The sequence below is a fragment of the Lutra lutra genome, chromosome 9 (genome assembly GCF_902655055.1).
Source record: "Lutra lutra chromosome 9, mLutLut1.2, whole genome shotgun sequence".
Classification (NCBI taxonomy): Eukaryota; Metazoa; Chordata; class Mammalia; order Carnivora; family Mustelidae; genus Lutra; species Lutra lutra.
The window spans coordinates 94,848,364-94,876,231 of NC_062286.1; the positions used below are offsets into that span (position 1 = coordinate 94,848,364).

The 27,868-nt window shown below is 45.5% G+C and overlaps 2 protein-coding genes across 6 annotated transcripts; one reads left to right on the plus strand and one right to left on the minus strand.

The window, feature by feature from the left end:
* The first annotated feature begins 4,652 nt into the window (after nt 1-4,652).
* On the plus strand, nt 4,653-8,418 carry LOC125109661 (cystatin-9-like). The gene is made up of 3 exons (XM_047746788.1): nt 4,653-5,042; nt 6,913-7,032; nt 7,911-8,418. Exons 1-3 carry the CDS (start codon nt 4,803-4,805, stop codon nt 8,013-8,015), a joined length of 465 nt encoding a protein of 154 aa, XP_047602744.1. The 5' UTR covers nt 4,653-4,802; the 3' UTR covers nt 8,016-8,418.
* Nucleotides 8,419-14,796: 6,378 nt separating this feature from the next.
* Nucleotides 14,797-27,128, minus strand: LOC125109663 (cystatin-13-like). 5 transcript variants are annotated; one of them, XM_047746794.1, is made up of 5 exons: nt 26,916-27,128; nt 24,351-24,692; nt 20,529-20,642; nt 19,194-19,233; nt 14,797-15,393 (listed from the first exon to the last, which is right to left on the minus strand). In XM_047746794.1, the coding sequence occupies exons 2-4, from the start codon at nt 24,576-24,578 to the stop codon at nt 19,204-19,206; spliced, it is 372 nt and encodes a 123-aa protein (XP_047602750.1). In that variant the 5' UTR covers nt 24,579-24,692; nt 26,916-27,128; the 3' UTR covers nt 14,797-15,393; nt 19,194-19,203. The 5 variants fall into 5 exon arrangements, with proteins under 5 accessions (XP_047602750.1, XP_047602748.1, XP_047602747.1 ...); XM_047746792.1 differs by lacking the exon at nt 19,194-19,233 and having other exon boundaries at nt 15,135-15,393; nt 26,976-27,128; XM_047746791.1 differs by lacking the exon at nt 19,194-19,233 and having other exon boundaries at nt 15,135-15,393; nt 24,351-24,689.
* Between the last annotated feature and the right edge of the window lie 740 nt (nt 27,129-27,868).

The window sequence follows — 27,868 nt, forward strand, 5'->3', positions numbered from 1 at the left end:
CATTGCTCTGCTTCTTCTTTTCCTCCCCCTGTACCTTGCTCAACAATCCTTCCTGCATTTCCTTCTCAATCTTACCCACTTTGCTTTCTGTCTCTCAACTTTGTCCTCTCTCCATTTTTTTTTTCCTTTTGTTCTTCTCATGGTGATTTCTTCCCTAATAGAGAGGCATTTAAAACATATTATAAAATATTTATTTTGCTACCTTAATAAGTTTTGTGTGTATATATGCAGCAGCTTAATGATCTGTCCACAAAGTCTTTGATTCTGTTCCTCTCAAGTGGTGGACCTTCTTTCCTTCCCCAGTTTGTGTTGGCTGGATTCAGTGACTTGCTTCTAAGTAATAAAAAAAGAAGTAGAAGTGACAGTCCACAAATTCAGGAACTGGCTCATAAAAGGCAACAAGGCCTCCTGCTTCCCTTTGCCCCTTGCTCTTTTTGGAATCACTTGCTTTGGGCTGAGCCAGCTGCAGTGTGGAGCAGATCTATAGAAAGGCCTACATGTGTTCCTAAAACAACTGGTGAGGAAATGTGACCTCCAGCCAATAGTCATGGGGGTGAATCTTGTAGAAATGGACCATCACTCCAGTCAATCCTTCAGGTGACAACAACCCCAGCTGTTATCTCAACCACAGTGTCATAAAACCCTGGGCAAGATGTACCAGCTAAGTCACACTTGACTTTCTGACCCTCAGACACTTAAAGATAATTAAGGTTGATTTAACCAAGAAAAAGAATGTGTGTGTGTGTGTGTGTGTGTGTGTGTGTAAAATCAGGTGATAGACAGATAGACAAACAGATAGGTAGACAGACACACAGCCATGGTTAAAACTGAGAGCCAAAACTCACCTCTTCCACCAGTTACAAAGCTACTTCTTTGGAGCCCACACCAATGACTCTTTTCCTTTGGGTGTTCCCTCACTTGCCTGACGTCCTTTGCACAGTCCTGTGCCTCAGTGCTGTCCCGCCCCCTCCCCATGTTGACTTGAGATCTGAGGACATCTTGATTCTGATTCTCCCATCCTTCATCCAGCTAGAGAGAGGATCTCCCATGACTCGAAAGTCAAACTGAAATATCAGTGTGTCCTTTTCTTGTGTCTAGTACAGTAACAATCAAGCTCTTTGTGTGCTAAGAAAAAGAATTTTTATTAACCATTTTGTAATATGATGGTCAACGAGTCTTGTGGGATGAGGGCAGGAAAGATAGAGACAGGCAGCCTTGGTTGCATTGTGAGCCTTTTAAATCCTGGTATCATCCGACCAGCACAAAGCCCTTGCAGCTACAGTCCCCACACCACACATACACCTTAGCTCAGTCTAGGAAAAATCACTCCAGACCAGATTTCAAATTCTTCCCTGGGATATTGTGTGTTTCTATCTCAGTAATGAGATGGTGGACAGAACCACTTCTGTGTCCTTGATGCTTTTTGTCACAAGACTATCCTGCAGAAGGGTTCTAGGTTGTGACATCTTACCAGGAAAGAGGTGATACTCACTGACCATTTTGAAATCAATTTCCTAGAAATGCTTCACCTTAAAAAGAGAATAACAATGTTTCAATGACCTAAATAAAAATGGGTATTAGTATAGACATATCCTAGGACAGGCAAAATATGCAGGCAGGAAGTTTGCCTGAACTTGACGCTTGATGAAAATGGCCCTGAATCAGGCAGGAACACTTGACTGGGGGGAGGGGGTGGCATGGAGCAGAGCAGTGCTGAGGGGACATTAATGAATGAGACAGCACACAGTCTCCTCACCGCATGCATGCCTGAGCATGGAGATGCCTATAAGCAATAATCTGAAGAAGATACTATTTGAGAATGTACACTTGCCTGAGTAAAAGTCAGAGCTCACACCATGTCCAGCCATGTCTTCTTGTCCATGGGCATCTGCCAGAGCAACAGCATAGCTCTGTGCCCTGACCTCAAAGGCCCTGGGACAGACTTTAGTCTCAAGCTTTACCACCAGGGAGATGGAAATGCCTCCGGGACCACTGATGGTCAACATACAGTGACAGCATCCAGAAACCTGGGCATGCTCGGAGGGCAAGCTTGATCTGAACATGAATCTCCAACACCATGAGTTGGTAGGGTCGCCCTCCATTCCCTGGAACCACCTGAAAGCCAAGCTTGTTGGCAACCATTCCTAGGAATGATTAATAAGCCTGCAGCCGGGAGGCATGTGGGACATGAGAACAAATTAACTGTGTTGGTTATCAAATGGTCGGCACAAATACACCATGATATGCTCTGTGGCCTCTTCCCCACCTGCCAGGGCAATGTTAGACACTTCGTTCAGCTTTCCCAGAAAGTCAGGGCCAGGACACAGCCTGGGCACAGTAAATACAAGACTGAACACAAAGTAGCAGTGAAGTGGAGAACAGCAGCCCAGGCTTCTCCCACACGGAACAAAGGAAGGAGGAAGGGGGCTGGAGCTGGGATGGAGGGCTGTCCAGTGACGCACACAGGGACCTACCACAGCTGCCTGCAGTCCCTGCCCTGTGTGGGAGCCTCAGCACGACTTACCCACATTCCTGAAGAAAATAATACCTCCATGACAGGGAAACATATATGACAGCATAAAGGTGTAGCATCACTTTGAAGGGGGAAAATTAGCACCAAGTGACCCATACCAAGGCTAGAGGGGTTTCCAGGATGGGTGAACAGGTACAGAGCATTTCTGGAAAGTGGAGTGATTGAAATTGGGACTTATTGGAAGATAAAGCAATTCCTTAGGGTCTGGAGAAGCCAATGTAGCTTTTGGAGAAGCCAATGTTGCTTATCATAAATATAAGAATTAAAAACAATTTTTAAGAACAATTATGTTGGACATTACACAATGTAAATTTAAAATTCTCTGAAAAACAATCTGAAGGGTTTGAAGAGGTGGGGGGGTGGGAGGTTGGGGGAACCAAGTGGTGGGTATTAGAGAGGGCACGGATTGCATGGAGCACTGGGTGTGGTACAAAAACAATGAATACTGTTATGCTGAAAATAAATTTTAAAAAATGATTATAAAAAATTTCTTGAGAAATGAAACAATATAGAAGCAATTTAATAGCTGGAAACTTTGCTTACAAAGAAGGAATAATGAAGTGTAAAAATAAATACATAGAGTAGAAATACATAATATAACACTTACCACAATAGCTGAAAATAGAAAAATAATGAATTAATCAATTCTCAGGCATTCATTAAATGCGAGACTGAGTTTTTAGTGGCACCATTCCTAGGAGGACACCAGCTCTGAGGGCCTCTGTGCAGTGAGGACAGCCTGTCAGCTTCAAAGCAACCTTCTCTCTGCCTATAGGGCCATCTAGTCACTGCTGCCCAGGGGTCTGCCAACCATGCACCAGGCATGGATTTCCAACCCTTTCCCTGATCCAGTGTGGCCCCCACAAACCATCCTCAGACCCAGCTCGCACCCTTCCATTTGAGTGACTTCTCCTGGTGATTCAACCCCTCACACCCAGGGACTCACTCTGAAGTGTACTCCCCAACATGTAGTCCAGACACCAGGACTATCAGCATCCCCTGGGATGAGGTGAAGCAACTGGAAACAGGCAAACTTGCCAGACCTGCGAGACTGACTGGGTCAGAGTCCTGGCTGAGGGAAAGGCCCAGGGCTCTGGGTGTCCACAGGCCTTTCAGGGCATTCTGGTCTCCCTGAGTGCACAAGTAGCAGCATACAAATACTGAAGCCTTTCACAGGCACAGAGCTGAAGACTTGTTTGGAAAGATGTGCTCCTTAGTCCTTCCAGAGCCCCATCTGCTGCTCCACATGGACATGGTGAGAGTCCCTCTCTAGAACCCAGACTCTGCACACAGGAAATTGTGTCCACTGAGCCTTGAGGACCTTCACCACGAGAGGGCACTGATGCTCACCCAATGGTCACAGCTCAGCCATCCCTGGGAGCTCACTGGCTTTGCTCTGTGTCTGCTTCTCCCTCATTCCACCCTGTCTCTTCTAGAGCAAATTCTAGAGCAAAGGGATCTATAGACCTAGTGTGTGTCAAGGGTCACCCCTGCTGCAACACCTTTGGAGAGCTTGTGCTTACATCATCCTGCCAGGCCCCAGACTGAGCAAGTGGCAGCACATCCAGGGGCTGAGGAGTGCAAAAGGAGATGCAGTGAGCTCAGCTGGAAGCTCCTGGTTCCAAGACCCTGAATTTCCCTTTCCTGGCATCACCCCAAGGGCCAGTGAGCCTTCTCTGCTCCACTACTCAAGGGGGACTGGGGAGCTGAGAGGGACAGAGACACTTGGACTCATCAAGACCTCAATGCTCCTTCTTTCCAAAGATACCAGTTTTCTCTGTGTAGCTTACCTCTGTCTCCCCCCAACTTGTCTCTCAGTCACTCATCCTTTTTGGCTCTGTCCTTATCTCAGAGGTCCTCACCCTGAGATAAGGACCTCACTGCTCTGCTGTGGGGTCAACCTTCCACTTCCATGTCTTGCTCTTGTGTCCTTGTTTCAGCCTTGGATTCTGGGACATCCAAATGAAGTCCCTCCCCACTGAGGAGCTGAGAGGGATGTTATGGCTGGGGCTCGGCTACAGGGGACGCCTCCCTCCCATTGCTGGTTCTTTCCAACTCACCCTGCCTGGGCTTGTTAGACAGGAAGCAATTATGCCACTTGGAATGGGAGGCAGGGTGACATGTGGGAAAGGACAGTGTGTAATAGCAGATATGATATCCAGAGGGAGGAATTGTTCTGAAGCTAATGGACTGGACCAATGCCCAGGGAGGCTTGGAGGAAGCTTGAGCTACAAGAAAAAAGGCAGTGGGTCTCCGGATTCCTGTAGCCATGCTGCACTTGCTGTTCAGGTGGGCTCTGCCTCGGGCCATGCTCCTGCTACTGCTAGGTTCCCAGCTCCTAGTGACTCCTGGGTCAAGATCTGAAGAGGAAGCAGAGAATAAATACCAAAATGCCATGCGAAGCTACTTCCTTGGTACAGTGGAGTATGCCTTACATATATTCAACTTGCAAAGCAATGACACGAGGGCCTACAGGCTGGTGCGCATCCTGAATTCCAGGAGGGAGCTGGTAGGTACCACGTCCTAACCTGATGATCTGCATGTGTTATGAAGTCAAGATCAGGAGCAGGAGTCCTATCTAGTTATCTTGTTCTGCAGTCCGTAAAATAGAGCAAAAATGCAAACTGTGCAGTTAGTTTGTTTTATGAAAGAATTTAAAAATTTAAATACCCACATCCATGTCTACTGCATGTAAGATGTTCCAACTTTCATCATTTTATATAAGTTACTTATTAATGACCAAAATACAGACTATGAGGCAATTAATATCTTCAATGAGGAAAAGAAAAGACAGAAAGGAGGAGGAGGAGATAGATTGATAAAATGTCAGAGGAGATGGATTGAGGAAATATTCTAGCAAAACAAATGAAACAGAAACAGAGACAAATGCTGAGAGGGAGGGATGGAGATGGCTCTGGGGATCAGGGCAATAAGGATTCTCCCTCATCCAGAGCAGCAGCTGTGACGTCAAGGCCTCTTCTCGGATCTTCCCTGAGGAGGGAGGATGCTACCTACGGGGAGTGATGCTATTCTACACTCTTCCCAGACCATGGTTCTCAATCCTAGAGCATTGTCCTTGTAGCGGATTGTCTGCAGAATGCAGCCAGGACAGCTGTTTGCCTGTGGGCTACATCAGGAGCATGTACAGTCATGTGTGTGTATGTGTGGCAGGTGTAGGTGTGGGTGTGAGTGTTTTATTAAGTGTGTATATGGGTAAGTATGAGTTTTTGAATGATTGTGTTTACCTTTGTGTATCTGTGTGTGTAGGTGTGGGTGAGAGTAGCATGAGTATGTCACTGAGTGTGTGTAGTATGTGTGCAAGCATGTGTGTGTGTGCCTGCACACATATTAGGACCCCAGGCATTCCTCTCTCCCTCTGGACTTGTCTGTATATAAGTGTGGGTTTCAGAAGTTCAAAGTGTGTGTGTGTGTGTCCATGTATGACTGTGTGTCACTGAGTGTAAAAGTAGGAGTGTGTCTGTGTCTCTGCGACTGTGTGTGTGCATGTACACAGGTGCTGGGGGCCCAGGGCATTCCTCTGTCCATCTGGACCTCTGCCATGAGAGCCTGAGGAAAGGGAGGTGGGAACTCCACCCTGCACAGAACTCCAGCTGTGAACACTGCTGGGTCAGGTCCCATCTGGTTCTGCTACCTGAGCTCTCTCAGTCTGAACCTCTGCTCTGGAATTCCTAGATCTGTACTCACAGATGTGTTCCAGGCTCCCTAGATCTACACTCACACTGAGTTAGGATGTGGGAAGTAATGGAGAGTGGAGTGGGAGATATGGAATGGAATGAATTGGTTGGAGAAGAGTGCAGAAGGAATAAAGAAAATTCCAGCTTTACCTTGTAATAGGACAAGAGGTACCTGGAAGCCATAGTTGGGGGGTGCAGTGAGGGTCATGTGCAAAAGCGGGCACTCGTGGTCTCATGTGAGTGTTCACTGCACTGCAGGCAAATATCCTATTGTCAGGCAAGTGAAAGTGGTGACAATGCAGCTGTAGAAGAGTCTCCCACTCTGGAGCTGAAATTACTGAGCAGACTCTTGCAGAGCCAACACCCTCCCAGGCATTCAGCACCTGACCCCTGGGAGTGTTGTAGCTTCAGAAACATACTGGAAGTCAGGCTGGCTCTCCCTGGAGCATTTGGGGACATGGGGCTGTAGGGTGTGATGTATGAATGGTGTGTGACCAGGCCTGCATCTACCTTGAGTTTCACAGAAACCTCAGTTCCCTTTAATTGAATTCCCCATGCTTGGCTTTACCCCCAGCAAGCTGACCCAGGTCCAGAGGCAGTGTTTGGGGCTATCCCCACATTACTGGCAGCTGCGCAAGGGAACCAGGAGGTAGATTCTCACATTAATGTCAATGTCTATTGCAGTCATTGGAGAAGAACACTATGGCGTTCTCCATGGAGCTGCAGCTTAGAAGAACAAGATGTGGAAAATTTGACGACGACATTGACAACTGTCCCTTTCAAGAAAGTTCAGGGCAGAACAATGTAAGACGTGCAGAGGTCCTTCGGGTCACACAACTGAGGATGCAGTTTGGGGCAGAGGGGAAAGTAGGGCAGATGACAGAGCCATTCCTAGGGATGTAGAAAATAGAAATGCAGGCACTGCTATCCCTACCACTGGTGTTACAGTAGGAGCCCAGCTGGACAGCCCATCCTTGGAGTCTTCTTGTAGCCCCCCTGGCCAATCTGGGAACCACCTTTGCCCACTCACCCATTCCATTTGCTAAGCCCTTGAGCCACAGTGATGACAGATTTCTCCTGGCCACAAGGGTCCATGTCTCCTGGGAAACATGGATGTCCCTTCTCTTGTATTTTTTGACATGCCTTCCCTACAGAATTCAGGGGGAGAATATTGAGACAGGCAACATGGCCTTTGTCACACTGGTTTTCTCAGGTTGCCTTGAGAAAAGAGCCCATGGTGTGGAAATTGAGGAGGGGACCACGGCCTCCTTCTCAGGCCCTGACAAGATTCCATGGACTATGAGCTGATGGTCCAGGAAGAATGGTCAAAGTGAACCCCAGCTCTGGGACCAAGCCACCTAGTGGGGAGTCCTTTAAAGAGCACTCCTGGGAGAAACTACCACAATGCTATGCTAGGGCCATGGGTCACACGGGTTCAACCTAAGTGCTTTATGGAGACCACAGGACTAAGGATGAGAATAATACAGGGGTCCTTGTGGTCAGGACAAAGTCCTGAGTTCAGAACAAGCAGGGCTTAGGTGGAACTGTAGCTGAAGACCACAGCCTGCATTCTCAGCTGCTCACCCCAGTATGGGTGTTTGGGATGTGTGCTATGTTTAAAGCAGGAGTCACTGTTTTCAATCATTCTCCACCCACCTTGCATTCCTGTGCTCCACCCTCAGATCATCACCTGCTTCTTCATCATCAGCACTGAGCCCTGGAATACAGAGTTCGAACTCTGGAACAAGACCTGCTTGGAGGGGCACCTGCATGGCTCAGTTGGCTAAGCATCTGCCTCAGTCTCTGGTCATGATCCCAGGGTCCTGGGATCAAGCCCTGTGTTGGGCTCCCTGATCAGCAGGGAGTCTGCTTCTCCCTCTCTTTTTGCCTGCTGCTCCCCCTGCCTGTGCTCTCTCTGTGTCAAAAAATATATATATATATATTTAAAAAGACCTGCTTGGATGGCACCCACTGATGAGATATCAACACACCTGGCTCTGGATGTTCTTCTGAACACCAGTGATGTCCTGTAGGTATCCCTTCAGTGGCCGAGCAGCTCCAAGGTATGTTCTCTTTATTTGCAAATATTTGGTGTCTCAACTGGGCATTGTGAAAATTCTTCCTGCTCTTTTTCTTTATCTAAAAAAGATCATTAAACATTAGCATTTCAAGAAACTTGTGTGGCATGGTTCCAGACAGAGGGGCTGGGCACGTGAAGGGCTCATCCTAAAAGGGCAGTAGAGTGGGCCCAGGGTTCTCTTCCCTCTCAGACCTCCAGAGTCATCTCCACATAGCACAACCTGGAAGTACAGGTGCCTCTGAGCTGCTGCCTTGGGGCTCAGGAGGAATGACCTGCTCCCTAGAGGCTCAATGACCATGACCCAGCAGAAAACCCAAAGTGCAGGATGGACCTATACAGGCACTCAGGCCCTTAGGACACATGAGGTCCCCATCTTGGGGGCTTGCTCATACCCATTGCCTGGTCCAATAGCTGTGAGGATGTGGGAGCAACATAGCCTCCACACACAGAGTGGTCCAACCACCACCACCAGCAGCAGCAAGTCCTGGACCCTCAGAAATATTCCATTAAGGCCTCCTCACCTTTGGACCAGTAGGATGCATTTTCATGAATCCCAGGAGACCCACAGACCATTAAATTTTGAGTGACACTGCTCTACCAAATGCTATGAGACTCTGCCTCAATCTCCTGGGTACAGATTGCTGCTGTCTATGAGGGTCTGGGTCTCCAGGGACTGAGAGAGGATGACCCTTCTCTGAGCTTTATCCACCTCCCTTCCTGTCTTCAGGAGAAGGGCCATGTCAGGATGGACATCATCTTTGTTTCTATGGCTCTTTTTGAGGTTTTCCTGGCTTTGTTGAGAGCCTCAAGTTGTGTGGGTTGAAGAGCAGGCCACTGCCCTCCCTCTCATGCCCTTACTGATGTATAAGCTGTTGCTCCAAGGAAAAGCCAAGGTGAGCCCCAACTCTGGGCCACCCCACCTAGGGTGAGGGGTTCCTCTGAGAAAGCACCCCCTGGGAGAGAGTACCCCAGTGCTGTACTAAGGCATGAGTCACATTGGGTCAGCCAGAATGTTGTCCTGGAAATCACAGGGCTAAGGATGGGGAATTGGCACAGGATGCCCCGAGGTCAGGACAAGGTTCCAGGTCTAGAACAAGTGGTACTCAGGTGGGGCTGCACCTGAGGACCACAGCCTGAATCCCCAGCTGCTTACCCCAGGATGGGTGGTTGGGATGTGTGCTATGTTTGGAGCTGGATCGTTTCTCACCGCTCTCCACCCACCATCCATCCCTGTGCTTGTCCCCTCAGACTTTCACCTACCTGCTTCTTCACCATTGGTACTGTGCCCTGGAGAACAGTTTTCTATCTCCTGTACAAGACATACTTGGAAGGCTTCCACTGAGTGACACCATACCCAGCCTACCTCTGACTGTTTTCCTCCTGGATCCAGTGGTTCTCTGTATGTGTCCCTTCAGTGGCTGTGCAACACCATTCTCTGTTTGTTCTCTTGCAAGTGTCTGGGTCTTACTCCTAGGCATTATGGAAATTCTTCATTTCCATTTCATCCTGTAGAATAGAACAATTAAAATCAGAATTTCAACATTGCCTTCTTAGCGCCGTGGGCAGCACATTGGTCTCATAAAATCAACATTTCAAGAAGCTTTATGTGGCATTGGTTCCGGACAGAGGGATGGGTAAAGGAAGGACTTATCCTAGTATGGAAGTCAGGTGGGCCCAGGATGGATTCTCTTCCCTGTCAGACCTCCAGAGAGGTCTGGACAACCTGGAAGCACAGGTGCTGCTGTTTCTGGGCTCAGAGGTACGATGACCATGACCCAGGAGGGTACTCAAAATGCAAAGTATATCCAGACGGGCCATCACGGACACATGTGGCCTTGGTCTTGGGAATCTTCTAAAAGAGGATGTGGCAAACTTTTTCTGAATGTAAGTGTAACTCTTTTGGCCTTTTTGGGCACTATGACCTGTTCTCAACTCCCTGGTGTTGCCTTGAAAGTACCAATACAAGTAAGAATGTTGTATTCCTATCAGACTATATTTATACGTACAGGCAGGGGCAGAACTTGGTCCTGGGGCTGTGGTTTCTTCTTCTAACCAGCCATCCCTCCAGTGCCCATGAAGTTGGACCACCCAGTACCTGACACTTCCAATTCTACCTGAAGATCTGCATCTTCCCCAGGTTCTGCTCAGGGATTTCTCTGTGTACATAGCCCTCCATCTGCAAAACCAGCACACCTCAGTGGAGAGGGTAGGGCCCAAGGACAGCACTCCAATCCCAGGTAGGGTGGCTATAGGCTCCCAGCTCCACAGAGGCTGTCAGAGGGAAGATCCACAGGGTTCTCATACATTCCAGCAGGACAACACCCATGGCTGCTCAGTGACCCATAACAACAGCCACACTGAGCCTTTTTCTTCTGTCTCCCTTCCCCCTCTGTGCTTTTGTGACCATCTCCCAAATGAACTACCTGCACCACACAATTTGCACCTAAGAGTATCCCTGGGGACTGCATCTCAGGGTCTCCCTGGGGACTCACATCAGACATGTGGTGTAAGGTATCTTCAGAGCTCATCATCCATAGAGACCTCAATGGGCTTCCCAGGATTCCAGGCAGAGCCGTGGGAAGATGCTGGCAGTGGGTATCCTCCCTGCCAGCTGAGCATCACTAATCATGGACATAGCTGTGCTCTTGTCCCACAGTCATTCTGCCTGGTCCCAGACTTCAGTAGATTTCTAAAGACCCTCCAACCAACCACTCTCCTGTCTACTCCCACGCTGGTCTGTCCTGAGTTGTACCTCAATCTGCAGAAGGAAGCATAAAGAGGGCTCTTTATCCACTGTAATCCCAGCATGTTTTCCATAGTCAACCCCACTAATTCTACTGAAGTCCCATCAGGTAACTCCAGGAGAGGGTCTCCTGTGTGTTCAGTCCAATGGTGGGGGGTGGGGGCTGTCCAGACCCTTTCTGGGCTCACCTTATCTCCTGGGGCTGGAGAAGCAGGGTCCACAAGGCAGGTATCAAATCATGGCTCCTGGTAAGGACTCACTAAATCCTGCCTCAGATCACACTTGTGGGGCTTTGTTAATGTTTCTACCCTCTCCCCCTCCCATGGGAATCTATACAAATTTGGGTTCTGGGCGGTACCTGGGTGACTCAGTCGGTTGAGTGTTTGCCTTCAGCTCAGGTCATGATCCCAGGGTCCTGGGATCAAGCCCCATGTTGTGTTCCCTGCTCAGTGGGGAGCCTGCTTCTCCCTCTGCCTGCAGCTCCCCCTGCTTGTGATATTTCTCTCCACACCCCCACACAAATGATAAACAGAATCTCTAAAAATAAAAAAAAAATTAAAAAGTAGAAGAAAAAGAAAGTGGGAGTTTTGTTCCAGTCCCCACTGTGTCTCCAGGGCCCTGAAGGTGAGTACAAGTTCCAGGGGCTCCAGCTTTGTAACAGGTGTAGGATTCAGGAACCTTGCCCTGCCTATCCTTGTTGGCTTGGGATGGTCCCGCCTTGCTTCTTTCCTGGAGTCCATATGTTGAAGGAGCAGGGAAGCAGGTTTCTGAATCCTCAGTGTCACCTGAGGTAGGACCCTGGGTAAAGCCCTGACAGAGCCAGAGGTAAAAGCAGGGGGTTACTAGAGACAAGGCTAGCTGCCTGGTCAGGCCCAAGTTCCCAGAGAGTAAAAGAGGCCCAGCCAGTGGCTCAGTCTCAGGAGAGCTCCCTCTTCCCACAACATGTGAGTCTAGTGTTGACACCGCTGCCCTAGTCCTGACCTGTTAGCCTCAGTCTCCAGGTCAAGGCCTGCAACTGGGAAAATAGCTATGCTGGTTATCAAACACTCTGTGGCCACTTCTTCATCTATCAGGAGACAATGGACACTTCCCTAAACTTTCCCAAGGTGTCAGAGTCATGGTATAGCCTGGGCTCAGGACTGAACACAAAGTAACAATGAAGTTACTCCTATGGAGGCCAGAGGAAGGAGAAAGGGATCTGGGACCTGGGCGAGTGGGAGATGGAAAAAGACATATGTGCAGAGCTATCTCAGTAGCCTGCAGTCCTTGCCCTGTGTGTGAGCCTCAGCATGACCCCATTCCAGATAACCACTCTGGTCCCTGATGCTCCAACTTCCCTCAGATCCTAATACCTGACATGGGATGCAGACCTGGATTTCTCCCTGGCCCTGGTGTAGTCCAGGAAGGGAGTACGTCTTGCTTAGAAGCTACACTTTTGAGTCTTTTTTTAAAAATTTCTCATGACCAAAGGGAAAATGAGGACATAGTGACCAAGCCAATGCTTCTGTCATCCATGTATCTTCTAAAGAGCACAATTTCTGCAGAAGAGGGTGGGGGCAGGATAACTTCTAATAGGCAGCTGGTCCCCCAGGTGGCCCAAGCTACAGGCTTGGGCCCAATGAGACTTTGAACTTTGGAAGGAAATGGGCCAATACTGAAGATACCTCAGAGGCTATACATCCACACATTCCAGTCCTCTTCAGGCTCACGTATGACACTGCCAACAGTGGGCAAATAAAAACTCAAAAATCTAGGGCACCTGTGTGACTCAGTCAGTTAAGCACCTGCAGTTACTCATCTGTCTTTGGCTCAGGTCATGATCTCAGGGTCCTGGAATTGAGCCCCACATAGGGCTCCCTCTCCTTCTATGCCCTGCTTCTCCCTCTCCTTCTACTCCCTGCTTGTGCTCTCCCTCTCTCCCCTAATAAATAAATAAAACCTTAGAAAAACTCATTAGTCAATGTAACTGTTTTGATACTGATTCTTCATTCTGACTAACTCAGTGCCTCAGAAGGGCCCAGACAGCTTTGGAGAATTAAACACAAAGCAGTATCCCACTAGTACTAGATAGCTGACTTTGGGTGTGGTCAGTAACATTTAGTTTGCCCCAGATGCTTGTAGCTATTATGGATAAGATGGAAACAACCAGCCTAGGGTGTCTGAATGTGTTAGATCCCTCCAGGTGTGGAACGACATTGTCAGTGTTCAAAGGAGAATGCCCTGCTCTAGAGGTTGTTCATGGGACCAGATGGGGCTGGCCAACTCCAACTACAGAACAAGAGATCAAAGGCTTTGGCAGTGGTTGGGGGCTGAAAGGCAGAGGTGGGCAAAGAAGTGAAAGCTACAGGTGCTGCAGGCATAGGGATCCCCATCCCAAGGTGGGAGGAGCAATGTGACAAGAACTGTTCTGCCTGTGTCCCTAGAACTCCATGACCACATGGAGGAGGGAGGCCTGGGCATGCCGTCCCTAGAACATTGTTGTTGGCTGAGGTGACAAAATGTAATTGTGTCCTATTGACTGACCCCCCACAAGGGATGCCCCCACGTGGTCCCAGGCTGCCTTTCATAGTAAACCTGGGCTCCACTATGAGGTGGCTTCCTCCAGAAACTTACCTTGAGACAGTAATTCAAGTGCAAGTGGTTTATGCGGAGGTGATTGTAGAAAATACCAGAAGGACAGTGAGGAAGTAGGAATGGGAAGCAGCCTATGAGAGTGAGCAAACTAACAATATGGGAGATTAGGGCTTCTTCTTGGACACATTTCAGAAACTAGACAGGACATGTCTCAGTTTTACCTCCCAACGGTCATTCCCTGGGGCATTCCCTCCCAGCACTCTAGCCACCTCTCATAGGTGAAGAGAAAGTCTTCAAGCAGAGAGGCTCAGGTACAGGGAGAGGTTACTTGTCAGCCAGGTGACCTCTGAGTTTTACCATCACATAGGATGTTCCTGTGTTACTGTTGACACTGTGCTGGCTGGCCTTGACCTGCACATCAGTGCTGTAGTTTCCATACCCAAGTTTCAGAAAGTGCCTCTTTCTGCTCATGTTAACCATCTTCATCATCTTATCCCCCCTTCTGCACACATATATGCACACAAACATATACACGTGTGCACACACACACAGTGGTAGCCACCCTCCCAGATGGCATCCATTGGTCCTCATCTCCTGGTCATCATACCCTTATAAAGTCCCCTCCCACACTGAACCAGAGCTATTGGGACCAATAACACAAGGAAGAGGTGATGGTGTGTGACATCTGAAGGTAGGTCACAAAGGGCAGTATGGCTTCCATCTTGGTCTCTCAGAACATTCTATCTGGAGGAAGCCATACCAAGCACACAGTGGCTCTGTGGAGAGGCCCACATGTAGAACAGAGATCTCCTGTCAATGGCCAACACCAACTTGCAGTCTTTAGTGTGAGCCACCTGGGAAGTGGATTCTCCAGAGCCAAACTATCCCTCTGATGAAGACAGTGCAGTCAATGTCTGAGTATAACCTCAAGGGACAATGACATCTGGAACCACCCCACCAAGACTCCTTCAGATCCCTGATCCACAGACACCATGGGAGATTGCTTAAGCCATTAAGGGCAGAAGGATTAGTTATGCAGTATTAGATAACTAATGCATCCCACTGTGCACACACGCACACACATTCATGCACAAAGCAGCCTACTATCCATGAGCCATCAATCACCTTTGCATTTTTTCTGCTTCACTTCAAAACCAAAAGTGCACTCCAGATCCACACATGACCCAACTATCTTCCATTTGGACCAGCTATTTAAAATTGTTTCTAAGCCAATGGGCTGTGTCTTCCCTGGAGTCCCAGGCAGGGAGATTTTGATGGAAATCCAGGTAAGGAACACTCTCAAGGGAGCTAGACCCTCAGAATCTTGCCAACACAACTCAACAGCTCAAAACAGTGGAGGACTGGGTCCTCCAGTTAGTTCTCTAGAACAGCTGCCAGTGAAAAGTAATTTGTGCTTAGAGTTCAATGAGATATGGAAACAGGTTTACACTCTCTTCCATCTACTGGTAGCAGATTGTCCTGCTAGTAAATGAATGGGTCAACTAGAAGAGGCTGACAACACAGTAAAAAGGCATCATGTTCTCAGTATCAGCCCCTGAAGTGCATACAAAAAAGCACAAAAGCCACAAAAGTGAAGTCAGTGGGTCAGCTTATTTAAATGTTTTGCAAGTGTATGTGCTTCTTTAAAATGGAAGTGAAAGCAGTGGAATATGCTAGAAGGTAATTAGACCTCTTCACATTGTTTCTTCAGCGTAGTGAATTCAAATTTCCAAGGTTTTGTTGCAACAATAAAGTTGCAAAGAAACATCTAAAAGAGAAGAAAAAGAATAATCAGTTTGTAAGAAAGAAAAATGAAAAACAAACAGAAGTTTCTATTTCTAGGTGCCAGAATTTGGCTTCAGGGTGGCTAAAGGCAGCCTGAGCCAGCCATGCCCCTGCAGTTCCTGGAGCCCTTTGACCTGAGACCGGATGGCAGAGAAGCCAGTCTCACTCACCAGGATGGACCCCTGCCAATTCACCTGTGATCTGAAGTCATTGTGGATGGTAGGAGCCCAGAAACTGGTTATTCTCAGAAATGCTCATCTCCAGCTCTGGCCCCCATCCAGCCACTGACTCCCCTGCAAGCCTACTGAGACTGCATTCTGCCCCGAGGGCCAAGGGAGTCCTTCCCAGAAGAGGCAAGAATAGTACAGGTTCCTGAATGTCTTGGTGGGGCAGGGCAAGCTCTGGCCAGAGACTAGAAGCAAAACTTGCAACCAGGGAACTGAGGGAACATATAGAGCTCTTTCCCAGGGCCTGAAGATGAGCATGGTTTCAGGCTCCTGGTATGGGATGAGTTCACTTATATCCCTATTCTCACCCCTAAAGATTTTTTTCAGTTAGAATAAAAATGTAAATGAGGAATACCTCCACTACATCAATGGAAGCATGAGTGGAAACATCCAACAGAATTGAAGTTGTGTAAGATACAAATACGGAGGGATCAGCCTGAGGAAGAAAATAAGACCAAGCTACCAGCAATCCAGACAGGCCACTGGAGAACTAAGGCCAGTCCAGAGATTCATTCTGGCTAGAGGGGTGTCTGGGAAAGGTTCAGGTGTTTCTTGGCAATAGTAGGAAGGGAAGGGAGTGGGCTTATCAGAGGGTAGACTAATTGCTTAACTTCTGGATCAGCCAAAGTAGACAGGAAATAATCAGGAAACAGAGGAATTGAAAACCCAATTATTAGGATCAATCCTGGAGGACATGTGAACAATGTATATTAAAAATCTTTAAGAAGTGAAAAAATATTGAGTGATTCAACTTCCAGGAACTTTGCCTACAAGGAAACAATAATCACACAAATAGAAACAAAGAACAATATTTATTAAAGCACTGCTCATAATAACTAAAAGTTAGGAAAACTTAACCAATTCTCAGGGATAGACTAAAGTTAAATGTGGAACACAATTAAATGAAATCATAGTTTCACTATATAGTGCTCTCACATAATTTTGCAGTTGAGAAATTCTTAAAATTTATTATTAAATGAAAATCTAAGTTAGGCAACAGTATAGAGTATGATTTCAACAACACAAATATACAAATATAAAATATAGAAAAGTTAGTATAAATAACAATGTATTGACAGTGGTAAACTTTACATAATGGTATTTATAGTTGATTTTAAGTGACTTAATACTTTTGGAAGTTCCAAATTTTCTATACGAGATGAATCTAATAACTATTTAAAATAATATCAAGTTTTAAACTTGGATTCCAAGGAGCTCAAATGTTTGCCTTTTCTTCCTTCCTAAATCCAAATAAATGACTAAAGAAAGCATATGGGGTCAAATCTATAGGAGCTCTGAAATGCAAGACAGAAAGGATTCTCCTCTTGATGAGAAGTGGATGTAATCAAGGTGACAAAGTCTACTGAATGCCAGATGCTCCATGTAGAAGATGAGAGCATTAGAGAAAACTAAGAGAGAGAATTACCTCCAAATCCCACAAAACTTGAAGTCATCCTCAACTCTTCTCCACTTACTCTCCATGGCCAATCCATCAGCAAATTCCAACCAAGCCTTTCACAAATATCCAGAACTGAGTACCTCCACCATCCTAACCAACATCACCTCTCACTTGTGGTATTCCATTAGACTCCTGATAGCCTCCTATTGATCTTGTTGCCTCCACCCTTGCCCCCATGCTGGCTTCTTTCCATGTGTCTCTCCATGTCAGCATTCCTTCTATTACTACCTGGTGTGTCTTGAAAGACCAATGACTTCAATGGGCTGGACCAATGGGAACCCTTACCCTATAGCCTCTACAGTCTGTTTCAATGGGCTCTCTGTCCTCTTACTTCTATAGATCACATCCATAGGCACCCTCTGACTTCCAGTTGAGTTTGGCCAAGGGGAGATAGAGGCAGGAAGTAGGAAGCATGAGATGTTGAGGTCAGGGGGTTCCAGTGGCTTGGCTGTGGCTCCTCAAAAGAGCCCTCTGGTTGGTTGCTCCAGGAAAAAAAAAAAAAAAAAAGCAAGGCATAGAGATGAAAACCTGGATGCTGGATGATTACCAGGGATATTAAAATATTTCAACCTCATTAGAAATCAGAGATCAACCAAGTGAAATGGTGGGAAGATCACCTTTCACATATATCAAAATGAAAATATTTAAGATTCAACCCCAAGTGCTGAGGGAAAATGAACAACCATATACACCACTGAAGGAAGGTGTGCTGGTTCAACCACTTCGGAGCGTAAAACTGAGATTATAAGTCATGTGTGGTGGCCCCACCAGCGCTGAAGCTGCACAAGTGGCTGAATGGTGGTCCCACTCCCTGGGGTGCCCCAAGGAGAGCCCCAAACCTGCTTGGTCAGCATGCATCCTGTCACTGCTGCATTATGGTTAAAGTGAATTTTTAAGATGACCACAAGTAGATAGATGGTCAAAAACGATGCAATACAGTCATATAAGAGCTTAATATGCAGTAACAAAACCAATTTAGCTGATTTATATACACATTAAGTGACCCAAGAAACCATTTAGCATAAATAATAACAGATTGCACCAACATAATAAATCTCAAAACATGTTGTTGAGTGGAAAAGAAAATAAGAGAAAGTTCTAAAATTTCTGTACATTTTAAAAAACACACAAAACTCTGCATACATGGATTAATTTTTTTTTAATGGGTAGGAACACTTCTCAACAACTTGAGTGTTTATCTTAGAAAGGAGGGCGTGGAATTCATATTTAATATTTTACTGGTTGAAATAAACATTTTAAATTAATGTAATAAAATGACAACAGTTATAAAATCAAGCACATGGGTATTTGATATATCATTCTTAGTATCTACTAGAATTTTTTAAATGTTACTTAATTGAAAACTAGTTCTAGTAACTTAAAATAATAGCTTACTCTCTAGATGTAGCCATCCTCTTGCATTTGGTGCTCTGCTGTGGAGCCTACTATCCATTAGAATATGAAGATGCATTTTACTTGCACATGTCTGGGCGATTTTAAGAAATCATTAATCCGCCATTATTTTTGCTTAGCCATGTGTCATGCCAGCTTTAGGCATATACCAAATAGGTGAAGAAAATACAAAAGACAGAGACACTTGTGTATGTACCTTCAACCATGAAAAAGAAAAACTGGAAGTAACTTCTATGAAAAGATCGCCAAGGCAAATCTGTCCAGCAAAATCCAGTTCAGCTTGCAGATCAGTGAGAAATAATGAACAGGTGTTGTTTTAAGCCACCAAGTGTCTATGTGCATGTGTGTGTGTTGGCAGAGGAGAGAGATATCAGCAAAAACTTATAGAAACAGTGTGCTATGTCTAGAACCTGGCTGTCCTTGGTCCTGAATATGATCAGAATATGGTTTAAGATAAACCCTCAACTCTATGGTCAACTAATCTTTGACAAATCAGGAAAAAATATCCAATGGAAAAGAGACAGTTCCTTCAATAAGTGGTGCTGAGGAAACTGGGCAGCTGTATAGAGAAAAATGAAACTGGACCATTTTACACCATACACAAAGATAAACTCAAAATAGATGAAAGACTTCAATGTGAGGCAGGAATCCATCAAAATCCTAGAGGAGAACATGGGAAGTTACCTTTTCGACATTAGCCATAGTAACTTCTCTCAAGACCCATCTCCAAAGGCAAGGGAAACAAAAGCAAAAATGAACTTTTGGGACTTCATCAAGATAAAAACCTTCTGCACAGCAGAGGAAATAGTCAACAAAACTAAGAGGCAGCCCATGGAATGGGAGAAGATATTTGCAAATGACATTAGAAGTAAAGGGTTGATATTCAAGATCTATAAAGAACCCCTCAAACTCAACACTCTAAAAACAAATAACCCAGTCAAGAAGTGGGCAGAAGATATGAACAGACACTTCTCCAAAGAAGACATACAAATGGCTAACAGACACATGAAAAAATGTTCATCATCACTAGCCATCAGGGAGATTCAAATCAAAACCATAATTTAATACCACCTTACACCACTTAGAATGGCAAAAATTAACTAGATAGGAAACAACAAATGTTGAAAAGAATGTGGAGAAAAGGGAACCCTGTTGCACTGTTGGTGGGAATGCAAGCTGGTACAGCCACCCTGGAAAACAGTATGGAGGTTCCTCAAGATGTTAAGAATAGAGCCACCCTATGACCCAGCAATTGCACTACTGGATATTTACCCCAAAGATACAGATGTAGTGAAAATAAGGGGCACATGAACCCCAATGTTCATAGCAGCAATGTCCAAAATAGCCAAACTGTGGAAGGAGCCAAGATGCCCTTCAACAGATGAATGGATAAAGAAGATGTGGCCCACATACACAATGGAATATTATTCAGCCATCAGAAAAGATGAATACCCACCATTTGCATCTACATGGGTGGAACTGGTGGGGATTATGTTAAGTGAAGTAGGTCAAACAGAGAAAGAAAATTATCATATGGTTTTACTCATATGTGAAATGTAAGCAATAGCACAGAGGACCATAAGGGAAGGGGATGGAAATCCAAAGGGGGAGAAATCAGAGAGGGAGATGAACCATGAGAAATTACAGACCCTGAGAAACAATCTGGGGGTTTCAGAGGGGAGGAGGGTGGGGGAGGGGGGAATAGAATGATGGTATTGAGGAAGACACCTGCTTTGATTTGCACTAGGTGTTTCACTTAACTAATGAATCACTGAACACTGCATCAAAGATTAATTATACACTATACAGTGGCTAACTGAACATAATAATTTTAAAAAGCTAAGTTTTCTTTACAACACATCAGTGCTATGGAATTTATAATAATAAAACTGTCTTTCCACAAAGAAGAAGAAGGAGGAGGAGAAGGAGAAGGAGAGGAAGAAGAAAACTAGAAAATCAAAGCAGAATTGGTCCTATCAGTTTTCTCTGTCGGGTACACAGACCTGACCAAGCCCATACCTTTTTCATTTGGGGATCCTGTTGTAACAAGCAGTTTTCATTTTCTCCTGAAATTTTCTTGCACATTGTTCGGGCAATTTTGACTTCAAGAAAGTAGTCCAAACTGTCTGTGACCTGTCAAAGAGTAATTTAAAAATTACATATCATAGGGGCACCTGGGTAGCTCAGTCAGTGAAGTATCTCCCTTTGTCTCAGGTCATGATCCTTGGGTCCCGGGATCAAGCCCCATGTTGGGCTCCCTGCTCAGCTGGGAGTTTGCTTCTCCCTCCCCCTTTGCCCCCTCCCTCCCTTGTGCCTTCAGGAAATAACAAGTCAGATTGGAAATGCAAGAAATTGGGTCTTCTCTTCCATCTTTCAACTCAGTAACTTTCAGACGTACTCCTAGAACATTTTTAATGACTGGATAACAAGTTTCTCAACCTCAGCACTATTGACATGTCAGTCTTTGTGGTAGGGGCTGCCCTGAGCACTGCAGGGTGCTTAGCAGCATCCCTGGTCTCTGCACACTAAGTGTCAGCAGCGACCTGCTTCAGTTGTGATAAGCAAAAAGCCCTCCAGGTATTGCCCCAAATCCCCTGCCTGGAAAAATCTATGCCCACTTGAGAGCCTCTGCTTTATGTTTGACTAATATTTCCAAGTTAAAATTACCATAAAACCAAACTGCTCTGAATCATCCTCAACAACCCACCAACTGACCACCAGCCCTAGCTTGACCCCCGATTGCCCAGAAAAGGAAGAGGATAGGGGTCCTGGCTGCTGAGGCAGCTCTTCACTGCCTTCACAGACAGGGCTCTGACTCTCCTGACCTTCCATGACCCCTTTCATCTGGCTGTAATATCCTACCACTTGCACTCCATCCGTATCACTCAGGCAGTAACATGTACTCATTCACAACAGGCAGTTTGGGTTTAAATCTTGGCTCTTCTACATACTAGCTGTGTGTCCCTGGACAGAATACTAAACGTGTCTGTGCCTATTTCCTCTTTAAAGTGGAAGAAAGTAGTTCCTGTGTAATGAGTTGCAAGATCTGAATGAGCATATGAAAAGCAACCAGGTCTGGCACAAAGTACTCTGTATATACAGTTGACCCTTGAACAATGTGGGACTTATAGGCACAATCAAAAATCCAAGTGGAACTTTGGACTCCTCAAAAACTTAACTACTAATAGCCTACCATTGACCAGAAGGCTCACCAATAACATAAACAGTCAACTAACACATATTTTGTGTATCATATAAATTATATACTGCATTCTTGAACTAAATTAAGCTAGAGAAAAGAAAAAATTATTAAGAAAATTATAAGGAAGAGAAAATACATTTATAGCACTGCATTGTATTTCTTGAAAGAAATTAGCATATAATCAGACCCACAGTGCTTTTCTTTACCATCATTCCCCTTGCACAGAATCTGCAACAGAGCCTTAGTCAACTACATAAAAGAACAGGTAGCTACAAACTTTTTCTTTAAGGACTGGAGAGTAAATACTTTAGGCTCAGAACACACAACAATGTCAGTGTTGCAGAAAAGTAGTCCTAGACTGCACTCAAACAATGCAAGTGGCAATGTTCTAATAAAACTTTATTTATAGACATGGAAATTTAAATTTTATGTAATTTTCATGTCACAAAATCTTCCTTTTTTGTTTCTTATAACTATTCTTATAACTAGTTCATGGGGCATATGAAATTAGCAGCAAGCCAGACTTGGCTACAGGCTATAATTGTCCAACTCCTGATATAGATCTTTGTACTTTAAAGTTAAATCAACCAATAAGATATAGCTGTTCTCTTTATATAGAGCCTGTGTTTAAGTTTAATCTGAATTATAACCAAGAATTTTTCTTTTTGCTTTTCTTTTGTTTTGAGTTAATTTTGTTTGCGGGGGATGTTTCATTCTTCCTTACCTTTTTCTTTAGTGTGTTTTCCTCTGGTATGTAGATGGAAGGTCAAGGAATTTTAAATACCTCTGTTCTAGACTCTTTTTCAACCTGTTTCTACCTGATTCTTTTGAATTTTTACCTGCATTCAAGTGTTTACAGTGAGCTGAGAAATAAAATGTACATTCACGAAAAAACTAGCACACAGTACAAAATGACGTATAATTTTTGAGACATGAGAATTCAGTGTACTTTTGATTAAGTAAAGCAGAACCATCTATTTGTGGAACTGAAAAAGCGTTGATAAAGAGAAGTCCATGAAAGTGGAATAGTTCACTATCAATTAGTTCACTACATATAAATGAGCCCCCAAAGTAGTTGATATTTACTTTATTTTAAACTTAACTATCTTCTAGTTTAAACTAATTTAATTTATCTAATATTTAACTTTAACTCGGCTACCCAGTGGTGACACACATCCTGGCCCCAGGTGTCCACTACTCAAGAAACACAAACAACATAGCCAGGACCACACACACAAAAAGGAGGGAGCCAAGGCCCATTGAGTGTGGAGGATGGTCAAGGGGCCAAATGTCCTAGCCTCACAGGGACATGAAACTGCCAAATGAATCTTCTTTCCTGACCCCATTAAGAAAACAGGAACCTGAGCAGGTTCCTGATGACCTTCAGGGATGGACAGCAAAGGTTAGAGGGCAGAGGATGGAGAGGAGACAGGGCTAGTGAAGGAGGAAGAGGAGCACAAAGACTGTCCCTATACTGCATGTCACTCCATTACAGAGTAACCCCCATTCCCCATTAGCCCCTCCCTTTTCATCTTCTTAAACTCCATCCAAACAGACTAGTTGAACCCCCGTTCCTTTTGTGCACCTACTGATTCCTCTCTGGGTTCCCCCCCAAACCACATCTTTCTTGGGATACAACATTGGAACAATGCTCTCTTCTATGTTATAGTCCATATTCCTGTTCCCCCAACCACATCGTTTATTGTTTTTTTTTAATCCCAGAGATAATACAAGACCACATATTGCATTTAGTTGTCATGTTTCTTATACCTCCTTTAACCTAGAAGTTTCCCTGCTTTTCTCCCCTGTCTTTCATGACACTGATATTTTTAAGAGGTATTACAGAATGCCCCATAATATGGATTTGTCTCATTGTTCATGATAACCTGTGGAAGGTGGATTTTAGACAAGGGATACCATGCACAGATGATGCTGTGTCCTTTCTATGACCTCACATCAGGGGCACAAGATGTCAGTCTGTCCCAGTGTTGGTGACAAGCATTTTGGTAAACAAGGCACTTGCCAAATTTCCTGATTGTTTTTACAATCTTTTCCCTGGTGTAATTAATTAATTAAAGAATCCCTGCACCAATTTGTCCCCCACCACTCTCCCACCCAGTGGTTTTAGGACTCATTGATGATGTTTGCCTGAAGTAGTTATCTCCATGATGATTTCCTACTTACACAGTTTTTTACATATACAAGTAGGTGTTTTTCTATAAACAAGAGCCTTCCCTTCCTTTTTTTTTTTTTTAATAAAAGCTGGACTTGCACTTCCTTTGCTTTTTCACTGTGTTATAATCCATAACTATAATGACTCATTTTGATGATAACAGCCCAAATTGTCCCAGACTTGGCCCCTTCAACTGTCCTTCTTGGACTCTCACCTATGCTTTCTGATATGATTGTAATCAGTTTTAAGTTATTTTAATGGCTACTTTATGTTTTGTCCCAGAATGATAAAGGATAAAGTGTAACTAACTTTCCTCCCAAAACCCCTAAAATAAAATTAATATATATTTGACTAAAGGTGTCTCTCAACTGTTTTCCCCTCCCTGGGGTCTGTGCCCTCCATGGACAATGGGCCCCTCCATGACTACATCTTGGAGAGAAAGAGCAAAGAGAACATGCTCACCAACCTGCTCCTGGGATTTCAGGACCTTCACCACCTTGAAGTTGTACTTGTCTTTGCTGGCCTTGTTATACTCTTTCATGGCATGCCACAGTGCCTGCCGCACATAGACGTAAGTTTCCGGGATGTCTTGGAAATTCCTCACCACCTTCGATCTGCCCCAGGTGTGGACACCTCTGGACACAAAGGTCACAGTGGCCACCAGGAGCAGCAGGCTCAGGCAGAGTCTGGCCATGGCACCTCAGCCAAGCAGGTATAAGCCTTGTTCCTTCTGTCCTTCCAGGACTGGGGCAGGACATGGGCTGGGCTGGCCCTGCTGCTTCTGCACCCCCCAGTCTTCCTGGCACTGCTAGGGGTAAAAACGAGAGAACTTCTGTTAGCTTTGTGTCCTATGATCTTCTTTCTCTCTCCTTCCCCAAAGAGAAGTGGAGTGAGATATCAGCAGTCACAATTCAGCACATGTTCCCATCTTGGCTGTTCCCTTCTGGAAGGAATGCACTCACACTCCTTTCCTTCCCCACCAAGTGACCCCTGCCTCTTTGCCTGTGAGGCCCCCACACATCCAGTGCAGGTGCCTGTCTGTATCAGGTCTCAGTGCACAGAAAGGCACAAGGAGAGAAGCACTGCCCCAGGGACAACATGGGCCTCAAAACTCATCTTGTCTCCTCTTCAGGAGCATGGATGAAAATCCTCAGGGGAGCCTTTGGCTTCAAAACTGCCCCTCTGCATCTCCCCCATTTCCAGTCAGGCAATCACACTGCCATCTGTTTGTGGAGCATTATTGAGTCTTGCCAGGCCCTATAATAAGGATATCACATGTTTCTCTTCTTTAATAATCTCCCTTGGGGCCACATAATAAGTAGCCCCTTTTACACAGGAGGGAAAATAGGTCTCACAAAGAAGTCAAGTAAATGCCTCAGGCTACCTGTCAGAATTTTACCTCATTGCCTGAAACACACCTTCAGACCTATCGCAGTATAACTGATGAGTATCTGTAGATCACAGCTTTAATGTACATTTGCTGTTGGGGAGATTCCATTCTCCATAGAAAGTGAATCAGAATGTAGTTCATGAGACAGAGGCACAACAGTAACTGTGTTAAGTACATATAATGCAAAAGCAAATAGCCTGAGAGATATAGGGGCCAAAGGCAGGCCACCTCAAAAGGAGCCGCTTTGCCATGAAGATTATTTTGGTTTAAAAAACAATCAAAACCTAGCAGATTCAGGAAAAGTTCTTTAGCTTTTCTCCTCCTCCAGCCAACTACAAAGAATTTAGGTAGAGGACCTGCTCCAGGAAAAGAACTATCATCACAGACAACTACATTATGCTATCAGTAAGGTATGGTAGGGAGGACCTACCTACAACAGCAAGCGTTGTTGGATCAAAGTCCTCTCTGTACCTCATTGTTTCCATGGGGCCAATAAGCATTTGTTTACCAAACATCAATTCCTTTTTTTTCCCTAATATTTTATTTATTTATTTGACAGAGAGAGAGATCACAAGTAAGCTGAGAAGCAGGCAGAAAGAAAGGTAGAAGCAGGTCCTCTGCTGAGCAGAGAGCCAGATGGGGGACTGAATCCCAGGACCCTGAGACCATGACCCTAGCTGAAGGCAGAGATTTAACCCACTGAGTCACCCAGTCACCCCACAAACATTAATTATTTTTCTTTCTTCTTGAGGTTTACATTCCTCCCCTTTGAAGTCCCAGACCCCATAGTCCTTTTCCTTAGTTCAGCCTGACATGTATACCTCAGTTTGCCTATCTTTGGAATTTCCATGTCTGTGTGGATTCCCCATATGTATGAAATTAAATTTGATTTTTCTCCTGTTAATCTGTTGTGTATCAATTTGATTCTTAGTCTAGCTAGAAGGACCTTGAAGGGGGCACAAAATTTTTCCTCCCCCAAAGAGACAAAGGTAGAATAGAAAAGTTGTGTTCATTGCAGACATGTGGTAAGTATAGCTTGCCTAAGTTGAATAAGGAATGTGACAGCAGAGCCGAGAGACACCTGATATCCATCAGATACTAACTACACATGAGATACTCAGAGAACAGAATATTCATAAGGTCTTATGTTTGCCACCCAACAATAATGCCGTCCTGGCCCCAGGTGTCCTCACCCCAGGAACCACCAACCCAATCCTCAACATGTCCAGCTGTGCTAAGCAGACTTCCCTCTGTGTCTCCTCAGGGCCAGTACGTGTTTCTGATCTGCTGCACAGGCTTTGCTCAAACCCCCACTGTGGGCCCTGTAACCCCATCAGCATGGAGACAAAGGCAGCAGAGAGCATGACAAGCCCAGGGTCTGGGCAACATGTTCTTTTTGTCTCCTCAGCTTGCCTCCATACCTGAAGTATGTTAACTTGCTTCCTTTCCCTATCTAGCCTCTCACCTGATGGTTTGATGGTTTGCACCAATTTGATACACATAGGATTTAGTCAAGCAGCTAACTTTGGCCTGTGAGACTTTCTGCTCCATGATGTCTGAATGTGTTGCCCAAGGCACCGTTGGAGGCCACTCTGGCATTATAGTCCCTCCCCACCCAGTACAGCTACACCCCAAACATACCCCAGAACCAAGCTCTTCACAACACTCCTGCTTGCTGAGACGTGGCCTGGCTGTCCTCACCCAAAGGAGATATCTTTCTCCTTCCTGAGGACTTGAGCTTTGACCAGCTCCACTCATGGACCACTCTCTGCCCAGCACGGTCAGTTCATATCCCTGCACCTGGTCAGGGTGTTAGTCAAGCCTGAGTCAGGGGTGTTTCTGCCCTCTGGCTATACTCTCTGGCCAGGTGGTCACATCTGTGGCCCCTTTGTGAGGTAAGCCCGGGCTGGGCTGCTGATGCTGCTCAAGTGTGGGCACATCTGACAGGTCCCTCAGCTCTCAGAGCCCCACAGGCTCAGCAAGACCAGCAGCTTCTGCCCCTAATGTAGAAATCTCGTGTGTTTCACACCTCCTGGCTTTCTAAATTCCTGGGCTTAGGGCTGAGCCCCTAGGAAATGAAAGCACCTGGTTTCTGTCGGCATTCTGTTATGTGACTCTGTAGTCCTAGAAGCAGGATGAGGCACCAAACTGCCAGGCTCAGGGAATCTAGGACTGAAAAGCACTTGGGGAGGTGGGACCTATGGCTGGCAGGGATTGCCCACAGAAACACCAAGCAGAAGGCATCATTTGACAGTGGCAGTCCTGGCATAACATACCTCTGTGGGATGAATGAATGAGTAGATCCCCACAGACCCGCTAGCCATATGCCCCCCCATTGTTAACCTTGTCCCAGATAAATATTCACAATTTTGCCTCCCTCCACCTGTGAGGGTTCCCTCTCTTGGTGGTGGTTCTCAGGCCCAAAGCCAAGCTCCACTAAGGCGCAGGCTCCACCCCTCTCTGCAGAGAGCCTGGCTGTGACAGGGAGCTCCCAGGAACTCAGAAACCTGGGGATTAATATTTGTCTTTCCAGAGTAAATTATAGATCAACATAAAGAGGATCATCCCTGAGATCCATAAGGTAAAACTCCAAA

Bases quoted from the DNA above. Each gene is read 5' to 3' on its own strand.
- LOC125109661 (XM_047746788.1), top strand. From the start codon at position 4,803: ATGCTGCACTTGCTGTTCAGGTGGGCTCTGCCTCGGGCCATGCTCCTG. The intron at 5,043-6,912 runs GTAGGTACCACG...TGTCTATTGCAG, and splicing joins TGAATTCCAGGAGGGAGCTG to TCATTGGAGAAGAACACTAT. The intron at 7,033-7,910 runs GTAAGACGTGCA...CTCCACCCTCAG, and splicing joins AAAGTTCAGGGCAGAACAAT to ATCATCACCTGCTTCTTCAT.
- LOC125109663 (XM_047746792.1), bottom strand. From the start codon at position 24,578: ATGGCCAGACTCTGCCTGAGCCTGCTGCTCCTGGTGGCCACTGTGACC. The intron at 20,643-24,350 runs GTTGGTGAGCAT...ACTCTTTGACAG, and splicing joins TCCTGAAATCCCAGGAGCAG to GTCACAGACAGTTTGGACTA. The intron at 15,394-20,528 runs GTATGGGCTTGG...CTTCTCTTTTAG, and splicing joins AGGATCCCCAAATGAAAAAG to ATGTTTCTTTGCAACTTTAT.